At 38.2% G+C, this 24,214-nt stretch overlaps 1 protein-coding gene across 3 annotated transcripts in view; it reads left to right on the top strand.

Annotated features, from left to right (window-relative positions):
* LOC124643860 (scavenger receptor class B member 1) overlaps positions 1-23,299 on the top strand; it is a 64,319-nt gene extending 41,020 nt beyond the window's left edge. The window contains exons 1-12 of one of the 3 annotated variants that reach the window (XM_047182980.1): positions 433-466; positions 1,455-1,546; positions 3,912-4,072; positions 11,143-11,281; positions 11,776-11,903; positions 12,338-12,422; positions 12,714-12,847; positions 18,568-18,689; positions 19,126-19,260; positions 19,928-20,046; positions 20,433-20,564; positions 21,697-23,299. In XM_047182980.1, coding sequence (XP_047038936.1) covers positions 1,472-1,546; positions 3,912-4,072; positions 11,143-11,281; positions 11,776-11,903; positions 12,338-12,422; positions 12,714-12,847; positions 18,568-18,689; positions 19,126-19,260; positions 19,928-20,046; positions 20,433-20,564; positions 21,697-22,149 — 1,683 coding nt within the window. In that variant the 5' untranslated portion in view covers positions 433-466; positions 1,455-1,471 and the 3' untranslated portion in view covers positions 22,150-23,299. Of the gene's footprint in view, positions 1-432; positions 467-488; positions 849-1,454; positions 1,547-3,911; positions 4,073-11,142; positions 11,282-11,775; positions 11,904-12,337; positions 12,423-12,713; positions 12,848-18,567; positions 18,690-19,125; positions 19,261-19,927; positions 20,047-20,432; positions 20,565-21,696 lie in introns of those variants that run through there. The other 2 variants (XM_047182981.1, XM_047182979.1) reach the window with 2 other exon arrangements.
* The last annotated feature ends 915 nt before the right edge of the window (positions 23,300-24,214 follow it).

The following is a 24,214-nucleotide window of genomic DNA, read 5'->3' as shown; positions in this document are numbered from 1 at the left end:
CAATACAAAGATACAGGTATTTGGCCGGTATCAGACCGACTGAAAACTTTGATTGGTCCCCAAGATTTTCTTTAAAAAATTGCCTTCCATCGGGTCAACTGTCGCCGACTGTTTAGTCTACTACGGTGCTTGTCGTACGTTGCTTGACCTACAAGAAGGCGCCTGACCTACCTTCCATACGGCATCTCTGCTATCTTTCCTTCCTCCTTGAATGGTTGTTATGAAGTCCTATGTATGAGAAATTATTCAATGGCGTAGTTTGGAGTTAATCCTCGGTGACACCAAGACACGTTTTAAGGTTCACAATGAAGTTATAATTTAGTTAAATACGTCAATTTAAAGGTAGTTTTGAGCAAATGAGCAAGGGTCGGCTTCTAGTATAAACAGATGCAGCTGAGTACCAGTGTGCCACAAGGAGCGACTGCCTATCTGATCTCCTCAACCCAGTTACCCGGACAATCCCTTGGTAAAACTGGTTGTCAAACGTTCTGGCTTCTGACTACTCGTAACGACTGAAAAAAATGTTACAATGACAGAAGGGCCCACCAATTAAATGTGCCTTCCGAAACACGGAGGAACTCGTCATGACAAGACGGTTACCCATCTATGATCCGACTGCACCAAGCGTTGCTTAACCTTATGATCGATCAATCCAGCGGCATGTTATTTACTGTCATGATTGGCGAAAAATATGTATTTTTTTGAGATTTACCTGTTTTTATTGACTAAATTCATAAGCTAAATTCAGGCATAATTTAACCTGTTTGCAGCATACGTCATACATTTTTGATATTACCAAAACATACCTACTGAAAGCTTCAGTTTATGTCCGCGATTTCATGATATAGGTAATTTGGAATATCCGTGTACTTACTTATATTAAGTCATGCTCTTTACATACAAATCCAAAGTAAAATACTTTTAGGGTGCGTCCACATCTGGCCAATGCGCAGCACGCGAGCTTATCGCGAGCTGTCCGCGAGCTGCGCGCGTGCAGTCACTGCAATAGTTCGGTGCTCCTCTTTAGCGCAACTCACGCAAGGCTCGTATAGAGCGCGCGAGCGGCGCGCGATCTGCGCGCAATCAGTTCTCGCCCTTACAGTTCCGTATATTGGCTCAGTACTATCAAAGATGGCAGACGTCGCGCGCCGCCTGCGCGCCGCTCGCGTGCGGCGCTTAGGTCGCGCGCGAGCTGCGCGCGGGCGGCGCAGAAGCGGCGCACGAACAAAAATGCACGCGTGCTGCGCATTCGCGGCGCATTCGCCAGATGTGGACGCACCCTAACATGCTACTCTCAGGAACTATTGGTCCAATTTGTATAAAAAACGTTTTGTATTAGATACCTAGATTACATATTTTGTAATTTCAATCCGGGCGTGCGAAGTAGTTCAGACAAAATTTTTAGCTTTATAATATTAATCAGATTAACTAATTTGTGTTTTCATTTGTTTCAGGTCGCCTCGCTGTGATAATGTTCAGTATCGGTACTGTAGTACTTGGAATTATACTGTCCTTCGTGCCATGGCTGGATTATATTATATTTAGGGTGAGTATATTCGTTTTAATTGTCTTTAAGTAAATGCTTCTAAAGGACGCCTTCTTTAGCGTGTACGATATTACTAATATTCAGTATGTTCTCAAGTAAGGGTGAGTTTGAACCAAACCATAAAGTATTTGCTGTATCTAAAAAGGATATAAATTCTATTCTATTCTATTTTATACCATTGAACCAAAAGAACCAAGATTTAGAGCTATAAAAGATCATTCTTTCGCAGCATTTTAGTGTTCTTTCCCTAACAAATTATTTAGAGACGTTTTAGCCGTATTTACTTATAGCTTCACTCCTGCTTTCTAAGATCTATTACCATTAAAGAGCATAGGAATTTCATTATATAGAGAAGAACGTTTCTTCTTGTAAAATAACTTAACAGGGGAAATACTTTCCGCACCCTCGTATGAAGTAGCCCATGTCCTTTTTATGTGCCAATCAGTGTGCCAAAATTCATTTGAATTGATTCAGTTGTTTTGGCTTGAAAGCACGCGAAACAGACAGACACTTTCGCATTTATTAAACGGTTTTATTTAGCTTACCCCGTTTGTTTTATTTATTCATTCTTGGGTCAAATTTAGTAATTCAAATTTCACCCTCTTCCTGTCAACCGATTAATCTGAAATTTTGTATACACCTTTAATTCCGATGACAATACAATATAGTAATATCAATAACATTGTAAATCCAATATGGCCGCCGGCACAAAATGGCGGATAACGTAGATTTTATCAATCCCATCAATATGGGTATCAAATGAAAGGGCTCAACAAGCAGAATACAATATACTATAAAAAATTGAAATCCAAGATGGCGGCCGCTACAAAATGGCGGATAACGTAGGTTTTATCAATCCCATCAATATGGTATCAAATGAAAGTTCTCAACCAGTAGAATACAATGTACTATATAAAATTAAAATCCAAGATGGCGGCCTCTACAAAATGGCGGATAACTTAGGTTTTATAAATCCCATCAACATGGGTATCAAATGAAAGGACTCAACAAGTAGAATACAATTTACTATAAAAAATGAAATCCAAGATGGCGGCCGCTACAAAATGGCGGATAACGTAGGTTTTATCAATCCCATCAATATGGGTATCAAATGAAAGTTCTCAACCAGTAGAATACAATGTACTATATAAAATTAAAATCCAAGATGGCGGCCTCTACAAAATGGCGGATAACTTAAGTTTTATAAATCCCATCAACATGGGTATCAAATGAAAGGTCTCAACAAGTAGAATACAATTTACTATGCAAAATTGAAATCTAAGATGGCGGATAACGTAGGTTTTATCAATCCCATCAATATGGGTATCAAATGAAAGGGCTCAACAAAAGAATACAATATACTATAAAAAATTAAATCCAAGATGGCGGCCGCTATAAAATGGCGGATAACGTAGGTTTTATCAATCTCATCAACATGGGTATCAAATGAAAGGTCTCAACTAGTAGAATACAATTTACTATGCAAAATTGAAATCTAAGATGGCCGCCGCTACCAAATGGCTGATAACAATTTTTTATCAATCCCACCAATACGGGTATCAAATGAAAGGGCTTCACAAGTAGAAAACTGTCAGTAACTCCAGCGGGGCCCAACAGGGCCAAGGCCTGCCTGGGCTGCGAGATTGTTCGAAAGAGTTACCGCGGCCCTGGTACATAAAAGGCCTACGACGGAACAAAACGGTTTCTAGTCAAGAGTCTGACACTCCCTCACCGCTGCTGACCCACAGCAGGAGAGGTCATGTGATGATTTTTGGGGTTGTTAAAAAAAAAAGTATCTGGAAGGGCTATGTATTGAGGAATTAGATTGTAATAAATTGTCAGGTAAGAGACCGTGTAATAATGATACACTAAATGAATTAGATAGAATGAGGAATATTCGGTACGCATTTTCATTAAATACTAAAAACTAGAAAATAAAAAATCGGTAAAAAAACTTTTAAGTTAAACGGTTTTATCTTATGTGCACTGAAAACTAGAAAATAAAAAAATAGTTACTTACCTGTCAACCTACGTAGGTGGTCCCGGTCATATTAAACTAAAATAAAAACGTGGGGCCCCTGTGAAATCCTACCTATGGCAAAGCATATCTTTATACTTTGGTAGATCATGAGCTCGGCGTTCGCTGGTGAAGCCGCTACGGCTGATTATTGATTGTCAAAATCTCCAGTTACGATTATAGTAAGTCGATGCAATCCACACCTATTATACCTCTAGAAGAAAGTACTACAGCAATAGTTAATGGGCCCCACGTTTTTATTTTAGTTTAATATGACCGGGACCACCTACGTAGGTTGACAGGTAAGTAACTATTTTTTTATTTTTTACTATTATTTCTTTGTTACAGGAATTAAAGCTCTGGAACGGCTCTCTAAGTTACAGCTACTGGCATAAGCCAGGCGTGATCAGGCTGACCAAGGTGTATATCTTCAACGTGACCAACCCTCAGGCGTTCCTGGAGAATGGGGAGAAACCGAAACTGGTGGAAGTGGGGCCTTTTGTTTATCGGTATGTATTTTTATATTTAAGAGCGGTTTTACTTCGTACACCTGGACAGAAACTCCTCAGTAAATGGGCTATCTAACTCTCAAAAAATTTGTCGAATTGGACGAGTACTTCCTGAGATAAACGCGTGCAAGCAAACAAACCCATTGTTTGAAGTAAGATCAGAGAGACATACCTACTTAACTCAGACATATCTGGTTTTCTTGGATTTCTTCGCATTCTAGGGGACCTACTTTACGCACTGTTATAGTTATTTTTCAGATGATTGTCTCATAATACTTTTGATTTATTTAAATGACTTTTTTCACGCATTTGGTCCGTTGAATTTAAAATCGTTTGGGGTTTCTGCATTTGACGTTACACGTAGTGTAATCTTATTACTCATCTTATAAAAAACATGACAGAATCAGGTTAAACCACAAGTAAAAAACCCCTGAACAAAGTCCAAACTCTAAACCTAAAAAAACAGGGAATGTCCTACCAAACCTTACTAACTGGTCACCACACAGTCTATTGATCTATCACTAATAGATAAGAAAACAAACGTGACCAATATATTATCTTTCCATCTCTGACGTAATAATATCTTACAAGAATTACCGCAATCATCATCTGCCTAGCCTTATCCCAATTACGTTGGGGTCGGCTTCCAGTCTAACCGGATGCAGCTGAGTACCAGTGTGCCACAAGGAGCGACTGCCTATCTGATCTCCTCAACCCAGTTACCCGGGCAACCCAATACCCCTTGGTAAAGCTGGTGTCAGACTTACTGGCTTCTGACTACCCGTAACGACTGTCAAGGATGTTCAAACGACAGACGTGACATGGGCTGCGGGATTGTTTGAAGGAGTTACCGCGGCCCTGGTACATAAAAGGCCTACGACGGAACACGACGGTTTTTAGTCAGTAAGAGTCTGACACTCCCTCACCGCTGCTAACCCACAGCGGGAGGGGTCGTTTGATGATTTTTAACGTCGTAAAAAAAAGACGTGACATAGTGTTTATCGTGACCTCCGAAACACGTAATGATATTTTAAGAATTACCTCAAAATATAATCCGCAAAATTTCAAGTGTTAGTTTACCGGCATTCCTCTCCTCGGTTCACAGTACTGATACATTAACCAGAAAGATATTGTCGTCTTCTGCACTGGTTGATGTTGAAGTACCGTGTTTGACCGACGCGCTGGATGCCTGGAAAATGGCTACTCCCAATACGGATTTGCCCGGCAACCGCTGCTCTCAGAGACAATGGGACGGGCCGCTCTGTAGCACTATACGGAATAATCTATTAAATACGTGTAATAGTGCTGCTGAGCGTGCCCGTTTGTTGGCTGTGGGAGAGTGGGAGTCGGGCCTCTGGTTACAGGCGATCCCGTCATCTAGCATAGGCACTATGCTGGATGACACAACGTTCCGCATCGCTACATGCTTACGGTTAGGCGCTCCCTGTGTTGCTCCGCATCGCTGCCATTGCGGTGAAGCCGTCGACAGCCTCGGGCACCATGGTCTGTCGTGCTGCAGAAGTGCTGGTCGTATTGCACGGCATGCCAGCATTAACGACATTATCCGTCGTGCTCTTTCCACCGCCGGCGTGCCAGCCGTGTTAGAGCCTAATGGACTGGTACGTGACGATGGAAAGAGGCCAGATGGTATGACGTTGTTGCCATGGAAGTTGGGTAGGCCCTTGGTGTGGGATGCAACGTGCGTCGACACCCTGGCGCCATCGCATCTTCCCTGCACGGCAGGTCATGCTGGTGCGGCTGCTGCTTCTGCAGAGACCACCAAGAGGCGCAAGTATAGTAACCTTATTGGGAACTATACTTTTGAGCCGTTTGGGGTCGAAACGCTCGGACCATGGGGCCCGAGTACGCGGTTACTTTATAAGGACATCGCGAAAAGGCTTGTCGACGCTTCGCGTGACCAGAGGGCTGGCTTATTCTTCGGACAAAGAATTAGCATTGCCATTCAACGTGGCAATGCAGCCAGTCTTCTGGGCACGTTTCCGGAGGACAGTGATGCGGAGGAATACTTCGACGCCTGATCGATGCTCTTTTATATTTTATGTTTATATATATTTTGTATATAGTATTTTATTTTTAGTTTTGTTTAAAGATAAGTAGTTTAAGTTTGTATATATGTACAGATAAAAATATATGTACGTTGATATTCTAGCAGAACAAACAGAATACTGAAAATATAATTAAAATGACCACACTGTAAACTTACGTAACACTTTTTTGCGGTCAATGACGCGAGATAAGTTCTGAAAAAAGTTAAGTCATCTATTTATTTAAATAATATTATATTGTATAAAGATTAACAATAACTTACTAATAGTTTAAACCAGAAAATATTGGTTAGTTTGTTAATCTTTGACTGATCAGATATGACAATGACTATCCGGTTTTTTTGAGGAAATTCTCCTAACATAAATTACAGTAAGCTTCTGCGGTTTCACCCAAATCCCGTGAGAACTACTCTACCCACGAAGATAAAAAGAAGCCTTCATAGGCTCTCAATCAGGGCTATCTTGTTTTATGGAAAATCATCAAATGATCCCTCCTGCTGTGGGTGCAGCGTGAGGGAGTGTCAGACTCTTAAGGACTAAACCCTATCATGTTCCTTCTTAAGCCGCCGCTTTAACTCGCTCGAACAATCCCGGAGCAATGAAAAAAAAAACTTATTGGACTGAAGTTTTCCCGAATAATTATGGCCAAATAAAGACCAGCTTTCAACTATAAAAACTGCATCCAAATCGATCGATCCATTTAAGCCTACGCAAACGCTGCAGACTAAACAACCGACTGTTGGCCCAGGCAGTGGTGGGAAAAATATAGAAAATCGTGATTTCAATCAAAGTTTTAGTCGGTCTTACCGGACAAATACCTGATCGTTAACTTACGTTTGTAATTCCATTCATTTTCATACTGATTTATGAGCCCAAACAAACTATAAGCTGACTAAAAGTTTGTAGTTTGGACTCTGAGAGCTATGGTCAATCGGTCAGAAATCCTGGTCAGTTATTAATATACTATGACCCTGTAACCCAGTATTTTTTGGTCGTAACTAAAACCCACATAACTTATGCCCTTAATTAGCCAATTAAAATTAATTTAATATTAATAGGACCTCCATTAAATTTAAATTACCTATTAATGACTATTGAATTAATAATTATACTAAAAATAGCTAAGTTATGTTCTTAATATAACCTAATTATATTCTCACTTAATTTCATTATCCGAGCCTTTTCCCAACTATGTTGGGGTCGGCTTCCAGTCTAACTGGATGCAGCTGAGTACCAGTGTGCCACAAGGAGCGACTGCCTATCTGATCTCCTCAACCCAGTTACCCGGGCAACCCAATACCCCTTGGTTAGACCTAGAACCTAACCACGTCAAAAATGTTCAAATGACAGCCGGGACCCACCAATTTAACGACTGTCTATCTGACTCCCAGTTACTTATAGAACACAGTTTTTGCTTGGAAACCCGATTTTATGTTTTGAACCAAAGAAAAACAATTAAATTTTCAACTTCTCTAACAAGAATTTTGAGTTCACAAAAACGCTTAATAGTCAAAAATTATTACCAAAACATCAATTAAGCATATTTAATTTTGATGGGAAAATAGTTTTTGTAATACAACCTCGAAAACGAGTGAGCCGGATTTAATAGAATTTAAAATTTGAACTTTGAAGGTCAACTTATTTTGAAGGGCTAGGAAGTGGTTGAAGGTTTATTTTATGGGATCCAAAGATCAGGTAATAATTAAAGTAAATTAATATATAACTAATACATATCTACGTGACATCTTTCAGCTATACATAATTACACTAACATAGCAATGCAGCCAGCCTTTTGGGTACACTGCTGGGTGACAGCAAGGAGGATCAATTTTTCGACGCCATTTTTTTTTTATCTCTCTATTCTCTATTTAGTTTACTAATATTATCTCTCACTCAACTCAGGAACTACCGGTTCGATTTGAAAAAATCTTTTGCAATGTTAGATAGTAGTAGCCCATATATAGAAAAACTAGCTTCCGCCCGCGGCTTCGCCCGCGTAAAGTTCGGTTATGTCGCGTTTCCAGGAGAATTCTTCAAAAAACTGGAATAAAAACTATCCTATGTTCTTTCTCAAAGTCAACTCTATCTCTGTACCAAATTTGATTAAAATCAGTTCATTGGTTTAGACGTGAAAGCGGAATATTAGTAGGGATGTCTACTTTTTATCTGGTGGCGCGGAGTAGACTTCCTTAAAATCTATGTTTTCAGTTTGACCTATTTGTATATCTTTGTGCTCATTTATCTCGCGTATGGGTGAACAGATTTTTATGCGGTATTCAGCTTTGCATTTTCCGACTCAGGAAAGGGGTTCAGGAACTACCGAAGTCAGTTTAAAAAAAACTTAGGTTTTTTCTAGTCAAGACAAAACCACAAAACCAAATAAAGATTCCTCAAGGTCACAGTACATTAGTGACTAGTTCATGATATCCTATGACCCGCATCCAGGGTCATGATTCAATGAAGCAGACACAGCCACCCATCCACAAAGTGACCTTACAGTAATACGGAGTTTCCGAAAACCTTCAATTTTAATCGATGGTCGCGTGGCTTCCGTTAGTTTTTTTTTATTATTTATGTTTAATCTGTGGTTGTACACTGAAAAATACAAAAAAATCCCAAAGGTACGTTTTGAATGTCAACCGACTACCACTTCTGGTTTGTATGTCATCATCTCCCGAGCTTTTTCCCAACTATGTTGGGGTCGGCTTCCAGTCTAACTGGATTCAGCTGAGTACCAGTGCTTTACAAGAAGCGACTACCTATCTGACCTCCTCAACCCAGTTACCCGGGCAACCCAATACCCCTTGGTTAGACTGGTGTCAGACTTACTGGCTTCTGACTACCCGTAACGACTGCCAAGGATGTTCAATGACAACCGGGACCTACAATTTAACGTGCCATCCGAAACACAGTCATTGGTGTCTAAGATATACTTAGAAAGTACATACAAACTTAGAAAAGTTGCATTGGTACTTGTCTGACCTGGAATCGAACCCGCCCCCTCACACTTGAGAGGTTGGTTCTTTACCCACTAGGCCACCACGACTTTTCTTTACTAGAAGCGACTGCCTATTTGAGATTGTCAATACTTACTCAACTTGTATTCCTTGGTAAGACTGGTATTCCTCCATTCAGTTATCCGAATTAATTACCAAACTATACCTATTTATTTCCAAATTTTTCTATATAGGTATATTTTTCCTATAAAACTTCAAGCCTAACAGCCTTTCTTGAGACAAAACACCTACCTATCTCTTTCTGATCTACTCTATTGTGCAGCTTATTACGCAAACATCTTAGTTTTGGAGAAAATTGCTCGGTAAACATTGACACACGATTTGTCAATGTGAATGGAGAAATATCACGGTAGTGTAGTCTTTGAGGCTATTTTTACGAAGGTTGTTTAAGCTTTTATCTATAGTAATGTTTTAAAGCTGAAGAATTTGCTTGTTTGAACAAACTGATCTCAGGAACTACTGTACTGAAAAAAAAAATGTCAAATTGATGTATAGATCTAATTCTAAGAGTAAAATCAAACGTAATTCATTTAGGTAAATAAAAATCAACTATGTTGATGTCGGCTTCCAGTCTAACCGAATGCAACTGATTACCAGTGTGCCACATAGAGCGACTGCCTATTTGACTGTCTCAACCCTGTTACCCTTTTGGTAAGACTGGCTGATAGACTTGGCTTTTGCCTACTTTGTTGAACCTGACTACCCGTAACGACTGCCAAGGATGTTCAATGACAGCCGGGACCTACAGTTTAACGTGCCATCCGAAACACAGGCATTGGTGTCTAAGATATACTTAGAAAGTACATACAAACTTAGAAAAGTTGCATTGGCACTTGTCTGACCTGGAATCGAACCCACACACTCATACTTGAGGAGTTGGTCTTTTACCCATTCGGCCACCACAACTTCTTCAGTTCAATACAAGTATAGTAGTATATCTATACTAATATTATAAAGCTGAAGAGTTTGTTTGTTTGAACGCGCTAATCTCAGGAACTACTGGTCCGATTTGAAAATGTCTTTCAGTGTTAGATAGCGCATTTATTGAGGAAGGCTATAGGCTACGTTTTATCCCGGTACGGGAAGTAGTTCCCACGGGATGCGGGTGAAACCGCTGGCAGAAGCTAGTCCTAAATAAATCTATACTAATATTATAAAGCTGAAGAGTTTGTTTGTTTGCTTGAACGCGCTAATCTCAGGAACTACTGGTCCGATTTGAAAAATTCTTTCTGTTTTAGATAGCCCATTTATCGAGGAAGGCTATAGGCTATATCCTTTTTATCCGGGTTCGGGCAGAGGTTCCCACGGGACGCGGGTGAAACCGCTGGCAGAAGCTATTGTTTTATAACCAAGCCATGCGTTAGTGACTGTCAAGCAATTTAAAAATGGCTGCCGTTATCGCGATGTTCTTGAATATTATTTTATTATGAGAAGGTTAATTAGGGTCGAAAATACTATGTTTTTTTAAGATATTACATTCAATTTTCGTATGATATAACTTTAATGACGATTTAGGGATCCGTGAAAATTTTTTATTGTTTTTGTTTTTTGTTTGCATAAGTAGGTATTATGTAGATTTAAAAATAACGCGTTTAGTAACTTGTTTCCAAAATTGTATACATAGAAGGTATCAATACTTTCTATGGGTCCTAGTTGCCTGAAATAAATAGATATTGTAAAACTGAGCAGTGTCTATATTTTAATTGTCTGATTATTCTTTGAATGTGATAATCCCAGTAACTTCAGGTTTTTACGTGTTTCTTGAAACAATGTGGTTTGCTTTCGACCTGACGACTACTTTAACTACTGAACTGATTGGAAAAAATCGCTCACTGTTGGGAAACTACACTATTCCCATGTAATTATAGGCCATATTTTATCCGGGTATCAGAACAAATTCCCCTGGCAAGGCGGGAAACAGCTAGTTTTTAAGTGTTTACAAATCTAACAAATATATGTTATTAATCACCTAACTCTTCTGTTCCAGAGAAGACATGGAGAAGGTGAACATAAAGTTCCATGACAATGACACGGTGACGTACCAACACAACAAGATATTACGCTTCGTGCCTGAAATGTCCGTGGATAAGAATCAGAAGCTGGTCGTGCCTAATATTCCTTTACTGGTAAGTTACCTTCATCTCATACTAGCTTTCCTGAAGTCTTCATCTCCCGAGCCTTTTCCCAACTATATTGGGGTCTGCTTCCAGTCTAACCGGATGTAGCTGAGTACTAGTGTGTCACGAGGAGCGACTGAGGATCTGACCTTCTCAACCCGGACAACCCGATACCCATTCATAAAATCAGATATTTTGGCTTCTAAAAAGGTTGAAGAGATCAGATAGCCAGTCGCTCCAAGTGGCACACTGGTACTCATCTGCATCCGGTTAGACTGTAAGCCGACCCCAATATAGCTGGGAAAAACTGGGCATATAATTATTTATATGTGTATAAAAATGTAAATATCAAGATTGTTTACCTACACAGTTGGGAAAAGGCTAGGCAGATAACGATTTATATGTGTCAAAAACGCAAAGGATCAAGATATTTTAGCTTTATTTAAGTGTCATCTCAAATGGAGTGTAGTTGTATATCCAATATTGTTTTTCTTTCCTTCTAGACAGTGACTTCCTTCTCCCCCAACCTGGCGAGCTGGGTGTTCAACCTGCTGGTGTCGGGGCTGGCCATCACCTACCGAGATAGAGCCAAACCCTTCGTGCATGTTACTGCTGAGGAACTGGTTTTTGGGTAAGACATCATTCTATAGATAATATCTACATATAAAGATGTTAAAAAGATTAGACTTATCAATAGAAGAACTTTTTCTCCAAAGGTAACTTTCATGTTTGTCTTTCCTTTTTGTGTCAAAAGAGCTTCCCTGTATTGGCTTGAGACCCCAAAAACGTTCGCCTTCTAATTTCCGGGATGTTACGACCCCGTTGTCTGGTTGAGATATGTAAGATAATAACATTAACTCCGGGAAAACCAATATCTGTTCATCAGTGTCCTTCGAGAAGTTCAAACAGCATATATTTTTATTTTTGTGAAATTTTGGAAATTATGACAGTTTGCGTTAACTGGAAAAAAAACGTTGCATTTTTCCCGACGCCCATCAATTTGTCTTTAACTTTATATTTTAGCTTTTAGGCTCCTTTTAATTGATTATATTTTCATGTTTTCAGTTACAACGATCCATTAGTGACACTGGCTCACTATTTCTACCCGAAGGGGAAGAGACCCAACAGTCAGATGGGATTGCTTCTAGCAGTAAGTATTATGTTAATAATTATTTTATAACTGAAGTAGATATTAACAGAAGCATAGGATAATGACTTACTTTTATTTTAATATAAGATATGTCAGTTATTTTGTTAGATTAATCATGTCTTCAGGAATACTGTAGGCTACTTTCGGGAATAAGTTTTCGAGCCTGAATAAATATTTTAACAGTGCATATATTTTGATAGTGCATATATCTTGCTTGTATATTTTGGCAATTTTGATAGTTCAAGAGTTTAAGTAACATTAAGAATAAATACCCATTCTCTTCGTCCACAGAGAAATGGCACCTTAGACGAGGTATCGACGATGTACACGGGTCAGAATCAGATGGACAGGTTCGGCTACATGGACAAGATCAACGGACTGGACCATCTACCTCACTGGAAGGACAGGCCTTGCAATGATATACGGTGAGTTTCGTTACCATAGCACCTAATAATACTGGCGTCCTGGTAGGTTAGGTTAAAGCCGCGCGGATCAATTGATCATAAGGTTAAGAAACGCCTGCCAAAGTTGGTCCGTGGATGAGTGATCTTGTCAACGAGTTCTTCCGCGTTTCGGATGGCACGATAAACTGTAGGTCCCGGCTGTCATTGAACATCTTTGGCAGTCGTTACGGGTTGATAGTAGCAAGTAAGTCGGAAAACTAGACTTATTGCGTTGCACAGGTAACTGGGCTGAAGAAGTCAGATAGGCAGTCGCTCCTTGTAAAGCACTGGCACTCAGCCGCATCAAGTTAGACTAGAACCGACCCCAACATAGTTGGTAAAGGCTCCGCAGATGATGAATAATAGCGTCCCGGCTGAAGGATTTATCAGCCAACTGCGCAGGACGTACTATAGTGCACGCATATTTGCCTGGATACAGGTGCACTCACTATTCCTTCAGTCTCATAGCGCGATGGGACGACAATCCGACACCACCGGAGAGAGATCACAAGCAGGTGACAATATATTATGTGAAGTATGGCGACGTCGTAAGAAATCGACTGTTTGTATTGGCGTCTCGTTACTTAGCAACGCGAACGCTCCGTAGTAATTAGTTTGAATCTGATAATTGCCATTATTATGATAGTTTATGGTCGTCATCAAAATGTTGATAACAATCTTCATATTTACACGTGTTTTATATGGAACTGCCTTGTTAGTCTAGTCACATAGCGCGACTGCTGTGCACATTCCTAGGTTAGACCGAAGTCCCTTTGTAGGCTCAAAAAACTTTTACAAATCAACCCGATGTCTGGAAGTTGTGGTCGTTGATACACCCGTGTATCGGGGGGCACGTTAATGTCGGTCCTGCGCTTGATCTCTCTCCGGTGGTGTCTTGTCGTCGCATCGCGCCATGAGAGTGAAGGAATAGTGAGTGCACCGCAGTCCAAGCAAATGTGCGTGCACTATAATATGTCCTGCGCAGCTGGCTGATCTCCTTGTATGAGAACAGCCGCCGTGGCTGATAATCGGCTACATATCTTGTCATCTACGTTACGTAGGACTCTGCTACAGGTTTCGGACTTTTTGTTGTTATCGCGTCGCTTCGCATTCGCATCGAAATCGCTCACAAAGGACGCAATAACGGGTAAATCCGTGAAAGATGACCCAGCACAAATATAATTTGTAGCGACGCGCATGACAAAGCCTCGCAAATATTATACATACGCTGTCACAAGGTCATGCCGTTTTCCCCTTTACCAGTTATACCTGAGAAAATCAATAACAATGTGTAAATATGGTATTTTAAGAGCACTTCTTCTAAAGAAATTAGTCAGAGAATGAGTAAGCGTGTTGACAGGTTTATTTTCTAGATAACAATGCATAGTTTACAAGTATTTCCAGTAGGTAAGGTTATCATCAGCCTATGTATCGTCCCACTGCTGGGCTGCGGCCTCCTCTCACACGGAGAAGGATTGAGCGTTAATCACCACGCTTGCTCAATGCGGGTTGGCAATTTCAGACTATAAAGTCCAGGTTTCCTCAAGATGTTTTTCTTACCTTTACTCCGTCGAGTGCAAGATACACTTAGAAAGTACACAAAACTTAGAAAAATTATATCCGTACATACCTGATTTTACTTAGAAACGGTGGATGGATTGTGTGAAAGTCGGCATGGCTAGAAAGAATGATACTTGTGAGATGACGGCAGATCGAAGAGTATGGAAGGAGAAAACATGCTACGCTGACCAGAAGTAAAATTGGGATAAGGGCAGGAGGATGATGATGATAATAATGGGCAACTAGAATCAAACTAATTTGTATTTTGTCGCTCATAAGTGCTTGTAAAAGAGGCCTAAATAAAAAAAAATGATGTAACTTTTGACTTTGATGACCTGATCTAGAATGAAGATGAAAGATGAAAAATGTTAAAGTACTTATCATCCTCTCAAGTACGAATGAAGAACCATCATTCGTACTTGAGAGGATGATAAGTACTTTAACATTTTTTACTGACGATCTCATTACGGAAATACCTTCATTTGAACACAAAAGCTAAACATAAATAGTATTAACAGTACAAGTGATAAATATCAGGTATTTACCATTGTAGTATGTAATTGTTATTTCATTGCGTTTACAAAGACTTCTATGTATAAGGAAACTCATCTTGAGAATTATTTGTAATGACTTCTTACATTAGTTATTTATTGCATATTTAAATTTATCTTTATTAATTTATCTTAATTTATCTTTATAAAAGCGCTATTTATAAATTGGTCACACATATCATAAATCAACTAAAATCGATTATTCAAACTTGGCTGCAAAACAACACTTTTCAAACGTTAGAAATTTACAAAAGACAGCTCCCAAAACGCCCACCCTTCACCACTTCCTATGTGTTTTTGCTGGGAAGAAGAAGTGGCGCAACAAACTCCCCAGCAACACATGTCTGTCTGTTAGGTTTGAAGAACCTTAAACATTGTTTGATATGTACATTTGTATACAATTTAATTTGTATATTACACTAAAGGACAATACAGTAAAAATAATTTAAACACCACATGCTAGCTAGCACTCACCCTACGTACCTTAACTAACTCAAGCATTGAATATGTTTGATGAACAGAAAATTATAGCCTCCAAATATTTACACTTAATAGAATATCAGGGAGTGCCCACCTACATGTGCTATTTTTTTGTAAACTAGTAAATTAGACCGCTCAGCCAGAACTATGTAAAATAAAAAGAGTTTACAAATAAAAAAAAAAAAAAATGAGATCAATTTTAAATGTATCAATTCTTATCGTGTGTGCTTTGGTTGAGCGTCGCTAGCACTGCGCTAGTGTCTGTCAACCTCGCTTAATGGACTCACGCGCGCTCTTGTAACAACCACTGCTGACTACCTAGCAGCTCCCGACATAGGGTTAATATACCAGGCACAGGGTTGCTTTATCAATTGTGTATCTTGAACACCAATGACTGAGTAAAGGTGAAAGAATTTTGAGGAAACCTGGACTTTTAAGACAGAAATCGCCAACCAAATTGAGTAAGCGTTTCGATTAAGAGAAGCCGCAGCCCAGCAGTGGGACGATACAAAGACTGATGATGATGACATATACTTACTATTAAAACCAGATTTCTCCATTTTATTTACGTTTATTCCAGTACATGTGTGCGAGCAATAAAATAAAATAAACTAACAAGCAAGTACGTAGAACATATTAGTATACAATATTTGTTTGGCAAACATCGTGTGCTCAAGGTAGGGGTCAGGCTGCCTTTAAGTGTTGCAAGAGAACTTTGAAATATGTTGCTAGAGAAACTTTCTAGGAAATAATACAGAATTTGTGTAGCTTTTGACCAACTATGTTGAGGCCGGCTTCCAGTCTAACTGGATGCAGCTGAGTACCAGTGTGCCACATGAAGCTACTGCCTATCTGACCTCCTCGACCCCGATATCACTTCATCCGGGCAACCCGATATTACTTCGTCAGACTGGTTATCAGACTATCCATCTTGACGAGTGTCAAATATGTTCAAATGACAGCTGGGTGATCCCGAAAGACGGAGGAAATCTTCATAATCTCATCCACGGGTAGATCGCTTAAAGCATAGCTTAAAATTATGGTCGATCGAAAGACTATGGCTAGAAAGATGATGTTTTGACCGAATTTATAGTTTAACTGTAACATACATACAATCTTACAAGTTATATACTTCTCTTGTTAAAACGGATATCTTATATATTCCATAAACATAAGTTTATCGCTCAAAAGATCCTATTTCCGTTCAAATGAGGTCAATGCCTAGTTAAAAACTATTTGCCAGCAAAAATGGCCTATTTTGGTAAAAGATAAGTACCTAAACGAAGGGTGTACATGAATTTCCACTCTATGTTAGTAGGGTCGTTTTCAAAAAATTTGTAAAAAACAGATATGAAACAGATAGGAAAGCTATATTGTTATAACGGAAAAGTAACAGAGACGAATTATTAGGGTCAGTATATAACGACGTACTTTTAAAAGAAAATAAGTAGATAGTAGTATTCGAATTGTTCTCTATAATTTCGGTGTCGTCCACCTGGTGTTAGTGGCATATTGCCTGTGAAGAAAAGAAAACCTTAATACATAAATATTAAATATTCTAAAACAAACCCCACAGCAATTCTTATACCCGAACTAAAGCCATTCGTAGGTAGGTAACTATCCCAAACTTATCCCATTATAATACATGATGTTACCTGCAAATATCGATTGTAAAAATGTATATCGATAGAAAACATTTTCGAGTTTTATATTTTATTAGTGGATTGATTTTTATTTACTCTGTTCATGTCGACTTTTCGTAAAGATACCTTTATAAAATTATAAAATAAAAAGAAAAGTGGTAGGTTTGATTAAATACGTTTTTATCTCGGTACGTACACTGTGAACAAACCTTAACCGTTCATATCTGTTACGTCACAGAAAAAAGTAATCGATATGATAACCGATATGAATAAATTGCTTGTGTCTAATCTAAAAAAATCTCTTTTTCAATGCTAATTCTTACTTTATACGAAACTTGTATAGTACAGTGATAGTGTCAATATACATTTATTCTAAGCTGAGTTATAAAACAGTAAAAGTACTTACCGATACTTTAAAAGTCTCACAGTAATAAGTAACTTTTAATTGTCGAATAATCACTGCACCACAATATTTCGTGCTTGTTGCGCTTCTCAAAATTACCGATCATTTTTGATTCGTCGATTCTTTTGACAGTTCAGTTGCTAATGTTTTAGGTAAAATAATTTTGATAACTACTACAAAAATAGTAAAAATTACTAATGTAACAGACAGGAATAACAGAAATGAAGTGAAATCAAGACTTGCTTTAATTAATTATTCCTGAATTCTGCGTGTTATATTTCATGATAATTTTAGCAAATTCCTTCAGGTTCCACAATGCTCTGCTAAGAAATCAATTATTTGTCAGTTAAAATACTAATATTGAATAATAAAATGTTTTCTAAATGTCGCGCCAAGAATGTGGACACGCATTGCTTATATGAAAACAAATGTTCTACGTTGTAGTTTTCTTTTAAAATTAATCATTCATTGAGGATTATGGGGCGTTATTTTTGTTTTTCATAATGCTGAAATAAATGTTTATTCTGTTTTAAGAGTAATTAGCTAGTAGCTATTCCTTAAAAAAATATAACTCTGTTGGACGTTTTAATATACAATTTTTTTGAATATGACCCAGTAGCGGTTATGGCGAAAATCTACCAAAAAGACACACATTTGCTCACGAACCAAATATGTAAACTTCGGCGGTCCACTGGACCCTTTGGTGGGTCCCTGGTGATCGTTACAGGTAGGTAACCAGAAGCCAGTAAGTCTGATAACCTGTCTTACCGAGGGGTATTGGGTTGCCCGGGTAACTGAGTTGAGGAGATCAGATCGGCAGTCGCTCTATGTAACACACAAGTACTCAGCTGCATCCAGTTAGACTGGAAGCCGACCCCAACATAGTTGGGAAATGACTATGCAGATGATGATGGTGCACAGACATCCTAAAGCCACATAAAGAGTACTCAACAGCAAATTTTTCGTTTATAATTTGTCGTACAGTTTACTGGTATAGTTTACCCTATATATAGCCAATTTTCATTAATAATTTGACTTAATGAAGACTTCTTGTTGTAATTCCAGTGCATCCGAAGGTTCGTTCTTCCCGCCGCGTTCGCTGACCAAGTCTGACATTGTCCACGTGTACGACAAGGATCTCTGCAGGATTCTGCCGCTGCAGTATCGGGAGGATGTCTATAAAGATGGTATGTATAACCATTTTGATTCACACTTTTATTGTAAGGGGAAGAAAGAAAAACCATTTAGTCAGACAAAAAGACATCCGAAAGTCTGTATGTATGGACGGATGTTTGTTCCTCTTTCTCGTAAAACTACTAGATGAATATTGATGAAACTTGAATGAATTATAACTTATGTCATCAGAATAAAATATGGGCAACTTTTTATGGATATGCTTTAAGCAACGCGGAAGTTAGCATTTGTCATATGTCTATTGTCTAAAGTGAACATGTATCTTCGCGCAAAAACGGCAGAGAATGTTATTGAATCTTAGCAGTACTGTAGCATATACAGCAGAATAATATATTTTTTATCCATGTGCCTAAAGTCGTCCCCTCAGTAAGCGGGTGAAACCGCTAATGACAAATTCCTGTTTTACAATGCTAACTTTTCTTCTTACAGGCATAAAAGCAGGGTTATACACTCCCCCTCCGTCTACCTTCGAGAGTGCTGACGTGAACCCTGACAACAAATGTTACTATCCTGGAGAGAAGTGTCCTCCGAGGGGGCTGCAGAATATCAGTCCTTGTCAATACAGTAAGTATCAGATATCATCATCATCATCATCAGCCTATCGCAGTCCACTGCTGGACATAGGCCTCTCCAAGTGCACGCCACTGAGATCGATTTTCGGCTTCTCGCATCCAGCTCCTGCCAGCCGTCTTGCGCAAGTCATCACTCCACCGTGCCTGAGGACGTCCTACACTACGTTTGCCGAGGCGTGGTCTCCACTCTAGAACTCGTTTACCCCAACGGTTATCGGTTCTTCGGCTAATATGGCCAGCCCACTGCCACTTCAGCTTGCTGATTCGGTGGGCTATGTCGATGACCTTGGTTCTATATCAGATATAAGCTGATGATTTCCATCCTTGCCAAATTCAAGGCAGTTGACATAAAATACGTAAATAATGAAGTACTGGGATCATGGGTGTCATTTGAACGTCTTTGACAGGAGTTACGAGAAGCCAGAAAGTTTGAAAATCAGTTTTGCCAGACTACCTACCTAACTGGCTTGTAGGGGTCAGATAGGACAGTCACTCCATGTAGCATAGTTGTACTCAGCTACCTGTTTAACTGAAGCTAACCCCAAATAAGTTGGAAAAGTCTATAGCAATTGATGATGAAACCCAAGGTTTTAATTCCTTTTGAAGTCCATATTTGTCTGGAACACGTCCACGCTAATATTCTCACCTTTCTTTCTCAGATGCTCCTGTATATCTTTCGTTCCCCCACTTCTACGATGCTGACCCAAGTCTGCTGCTGCCATTCGAAGGTCTGAAGCCTAACAAGAAGAAGCATGAGACCTACTTCATGATACAACCGGTAAGACCTATCATCATCGTCATAATAATATGATCATTTGTCTTAATCAACATTTTTTCTAAAAGATGAATTAATTCATCACGTGACCCCTTCCGCTGTGGGTGTCAGAATCGTACTGAGTACTGCCTAAAACCCACCATGATCCTTCTGAAGTCCACAGTTATCAGGGCCGCGGTAACTCACGCGAACAATTTTCTTATTTCTTTTGTAATTGATATATTCTTTTGTGTTTTTTTTTTTTAAGTTCAAGTTACTTTGTGTCAGTTATTTTGTTGGATATGTATTTCAGTGTTTTTTTTTACCAGGATAGTTTTTATTTTATATTGTAAATACCTATTTGTTTTTTCTATTTATTTCTGAACTTCATATCTGTATTCTCTTTGCAGAAAATTGGAGTACCCTTAGAAGGCTTCGTGAGAGTGCAGCTGAACCTGAAAGTAGACCGAGCCCCCAACATACCCATCAACAATATTAACAACTTCCCTGATACTATCTTCCCTGTTATGTGGATTGAAGAAGTGAGTATTTCTATGATTCAAACTCAAAGTCAAAAGGCCCATATTCACTTGTTACCGATATTGTCTGTTAGTTATCAAATAGTTAATGCTATCTGCCAGATAGAGGCTGCTTTCTGCTAGCTTTTAGAAACCAAAAGTTATAGTTTAATTGTCAGATAAGTTCCTGATTGGCTATCAGAGACTTTATCAGTAATCGGTGAAACTGGCTATTAGGCTTTTTTACCATTTATTCTAAACCATTTATTCTAATTGCCTATTAAGAAAGAAGTTGGCTTCCTATGGAGAAGAATCTCCAAGATAATTCTTTTTAAATCTACCTACTAATATTAAAAATGCGTAAGTTTATGTGTAAGAATAATATTTCCTGTTTCACTGAATGCATTTTGAGGAAGCGTATTTTTCAGAATAACATACAAGCAGAGTAACTTGTTATTCGGGTGCGCGACGTGCCTCAGGAGGTAGATGAAACCACTGGCAGAAAATACTTTATCATTACTACTTAAATGTAAATGAAAACTTGTACTTTTCTTTCCTGTAGTAAACCTATCTGTCTATTTGATACTCAACTCTATACAAAATTAGTGTCGTGACTAAAATAATAATTTCTAAGGAAACTCGAGTACCTAGTAAATATTTGTGTAAGTATTTCGAAAGCTAAGTATAGAAAGTGAGAAACAAATGATAGTACTAATAGGAGTCGAGCCAACAGACAGATAAATAGGTTTTCCCATAGACTTATGTCGCGGAGTGAAATTCATTGTTTTTATTTAGACAATAATTGATTGGAGGAAAGTTGGTTTATGCGATAATTAAAAACCACAGACTTAAGTTTGAATAGACTGTGCAACTTTTATAATTTTCTTTCATAACCTTTTATTATTTGACATCTGTATCAATACTGGATTCTGCCCGCGGTTTGACGCACGTCTTGTGACGACTACATCCCGCAAGCGTATAAATAAATAAAATACTATTTATATACTTTATTCTGATTTATAAGCTTTATCATTACCAAGTTTCATCAAAATCCGTTGAGCCATTTCTTCGTAAAGAAGTAACAAACATACACACTCACTTTCACCTTTATACCGTGTGATTATTCACAAAATCAACCTCGACCTTTCAATTTCAGGGTATTCACGAGCTGTCAACCCCAATATGGCGATGGATCTACTTAGCAACCACCGTGGGACCAGTTGCAGCACCGGCCATAACCTATTCTATGATCCTAACAGGCTTTCTGATCCTTGCCATCGTTTTTATAAAAACCTATAAAAGCCTCGTAATCGGCCAACATGCCATAGAGATTGTAGAACTGGGAAGACCGATTAGACGGAGCTCGACGTTAATTATAAGTGGAGCTCACAAAATAATGTCTAACAGAGAATCTTCATACATACCGCTGAACCAATGCGGAGATAAGGTACAAGAATTAAGCTACGTACGCACAGATTGTAGTTTAGAATTCAAAAATTGTTTAAAAACAGATTTTGTTAAGTCTTCTTTTAGTGATGCGGAAAGGGAATCTTTGATACGGGCGGATAATAGTTTTATTTTGTCAGAACATAGGTTTAATCAGGAATAGAGGGTTTTTTTTAGTTTTTATTTACCGTCCCCTTCGGCTAGACCAGTGGGTGTGCACTTTGCTTTTGTCAATGTAAATAATCTTGAAGAACTTATTCTGAATGAAAGATAAAGAAAAACCAGGTACTATTGATGTGGTTACCCGGGTAACTGGGTTGAGGAGGTCAGACAGGCAGTCGCTCCTTGTGGCACACTGGTACTCAGCTGCATTCGGTTAGACTGGAAACCGACCTCAACATAGTTGGGAAAAGGCTCTTAGGATAAGAGGTATCCTATACTGGGGATGGTTAAATAATTTATATTTACATACACAAAGTATGATTTATTTATTAACTAAACGTTATAAATAAGAAGTTATTTTACAGTCCTTTCATACACAGTAGACTTTAGTCTACAGCTGAAGAATTTAAGCGAAATATTAAAAAAAAATGTATTTTGCAAATATGGTTAGGTATGCAAAGGTCTTAGTGAAAAAATAAAGCTAAGCCACATTTTACCATTCGGCTAGAGAATAAAAATACCAATGACTTTACTATAGTCAGTATTTGTCGAAGTCTGACAAATGTAAACTATTTGACAAAAGCAAAGTGACAACATAAAAAAAAATATTGTATATCAGGGTATTACGTACTTTATTTTAAATGCTTTTTGGGGACGGTTAGCCACAAAACAGGGAAAGTACAGTTACCATAAATTCAATGGTGTTTAAAGAAAGCTGTAGAAAATTTATTGGACTATGAAAAGCAATTTTTTCTTCATCAGAGCGATGATTTTTTTTACTGAAAATTCGAGTTTGACAGTTACGAGATATAAGAGGTCAAAAATACTATATTTTTATAGGACAATTGACAAAAAATCTACTGTCAAAAAGGTATTGTGTGACCACAGAGTTAGAAAAATTGTAGAAGTAGCAATTTTTTTACATGTTTTTTTTCTAATTTGAATTCATGTGAAAATACCATATTGTTATTTTATGGTACTGTACTTTATTTAATGTGGTTTTTAGGCTATATTTAATTTTATATAGGGTTGTGTCGACGACTGATTGTATAGGATTCCGATTTTAACGGAATTCGTCTAGATTTAAACGGAATATTTGCTCACTTTTGTATTTTTTTCTGTTTATAATGAATAATATGTGAAAAAAGTTACTCTGTCAAATGATAATTTAACCTAATCTCCATACGACGTCATAAAAAACTAGATTTTTTTTTATTGACTTTGAAAAAACACAAAGTTCACTTTCATTATAAACAGAAAAAAGTTAGACATATTGGTCCAAATACCTTTAAAACGTTGCCTTGAAAAAACATAATATTATGTAAGTAAACTATACTTGCCAATTTAATTGAATTAACAAACCTTTGCCCAAATTGTCTAAGGAAAAGACCTCCTGCACACTGCAAACTAAATTGTTGGACGATGGTTGGCAATTTTTAAGAAAATCTTGATTCCAATCAAAGTTTTCGGTAGGTCTGATACCGGCTAAATACCTGATCTTTGTAATGTGCGCTTTATTTATTTTGATTTATGAGCTTAACAAACTATTGGCCGACTAAAAGTTTGCAGTGTGTTGGCATTCGAAGAATAAGCTGTCTGTAGTTATAAGCAAAAGGGCTTACGTACGTATGTTGTTAGTCCTGCCCAAGATCTCTCTCCGGTGGTGTCGGATTGTCGTCCCATCGCGCTATGAGAGTGAAGGAATAGTGAGTGCACCTGTGTCCAAGCAAATGTGCCTGCACTATAATATGTCCTGCGCAGCTGGCTGATCTCCTTATATGAGAAGAAAAATCGGCCTTGGACTCCTTAATTATTGTTAATAAAACATATATAAGCCCTTTTGATTATAACCAGCAGTTTTTTTACTTGAAACATTCCAATATTGTGATGACATAACATTCCTAATAAATCAGAAAATTGCTCAAATAGTACTAATATATTTATATCGACAATCATACTCAATTTTGAGAAAAATCTTTTATTATTTTTTCATTATTTTCTTCTTCAATCATTTGAAAAATATGCAAATTCTTTTTATTTTTAAGATCGAACAAAATGTACTTATT

The sequence above is a fragment of the Helicoverpa zea genome, chromosome 28 (genome assembly GCF_022581195.2).
Source record: "Helicoverpa zea isolate HzStark_Cry1AcR chromosome 28, ilHelZeax1.1, whole genome shotgun sequence".
NCBI lineage: Eukaryota > Metazoa > Arthropoda > Insecta > Lepidoptera > Noctuidae > Helicoverpa > Helicoverpa zea.
This window is presented reverse-complemented; position numbering and strand designations above follow the sequence as displayed.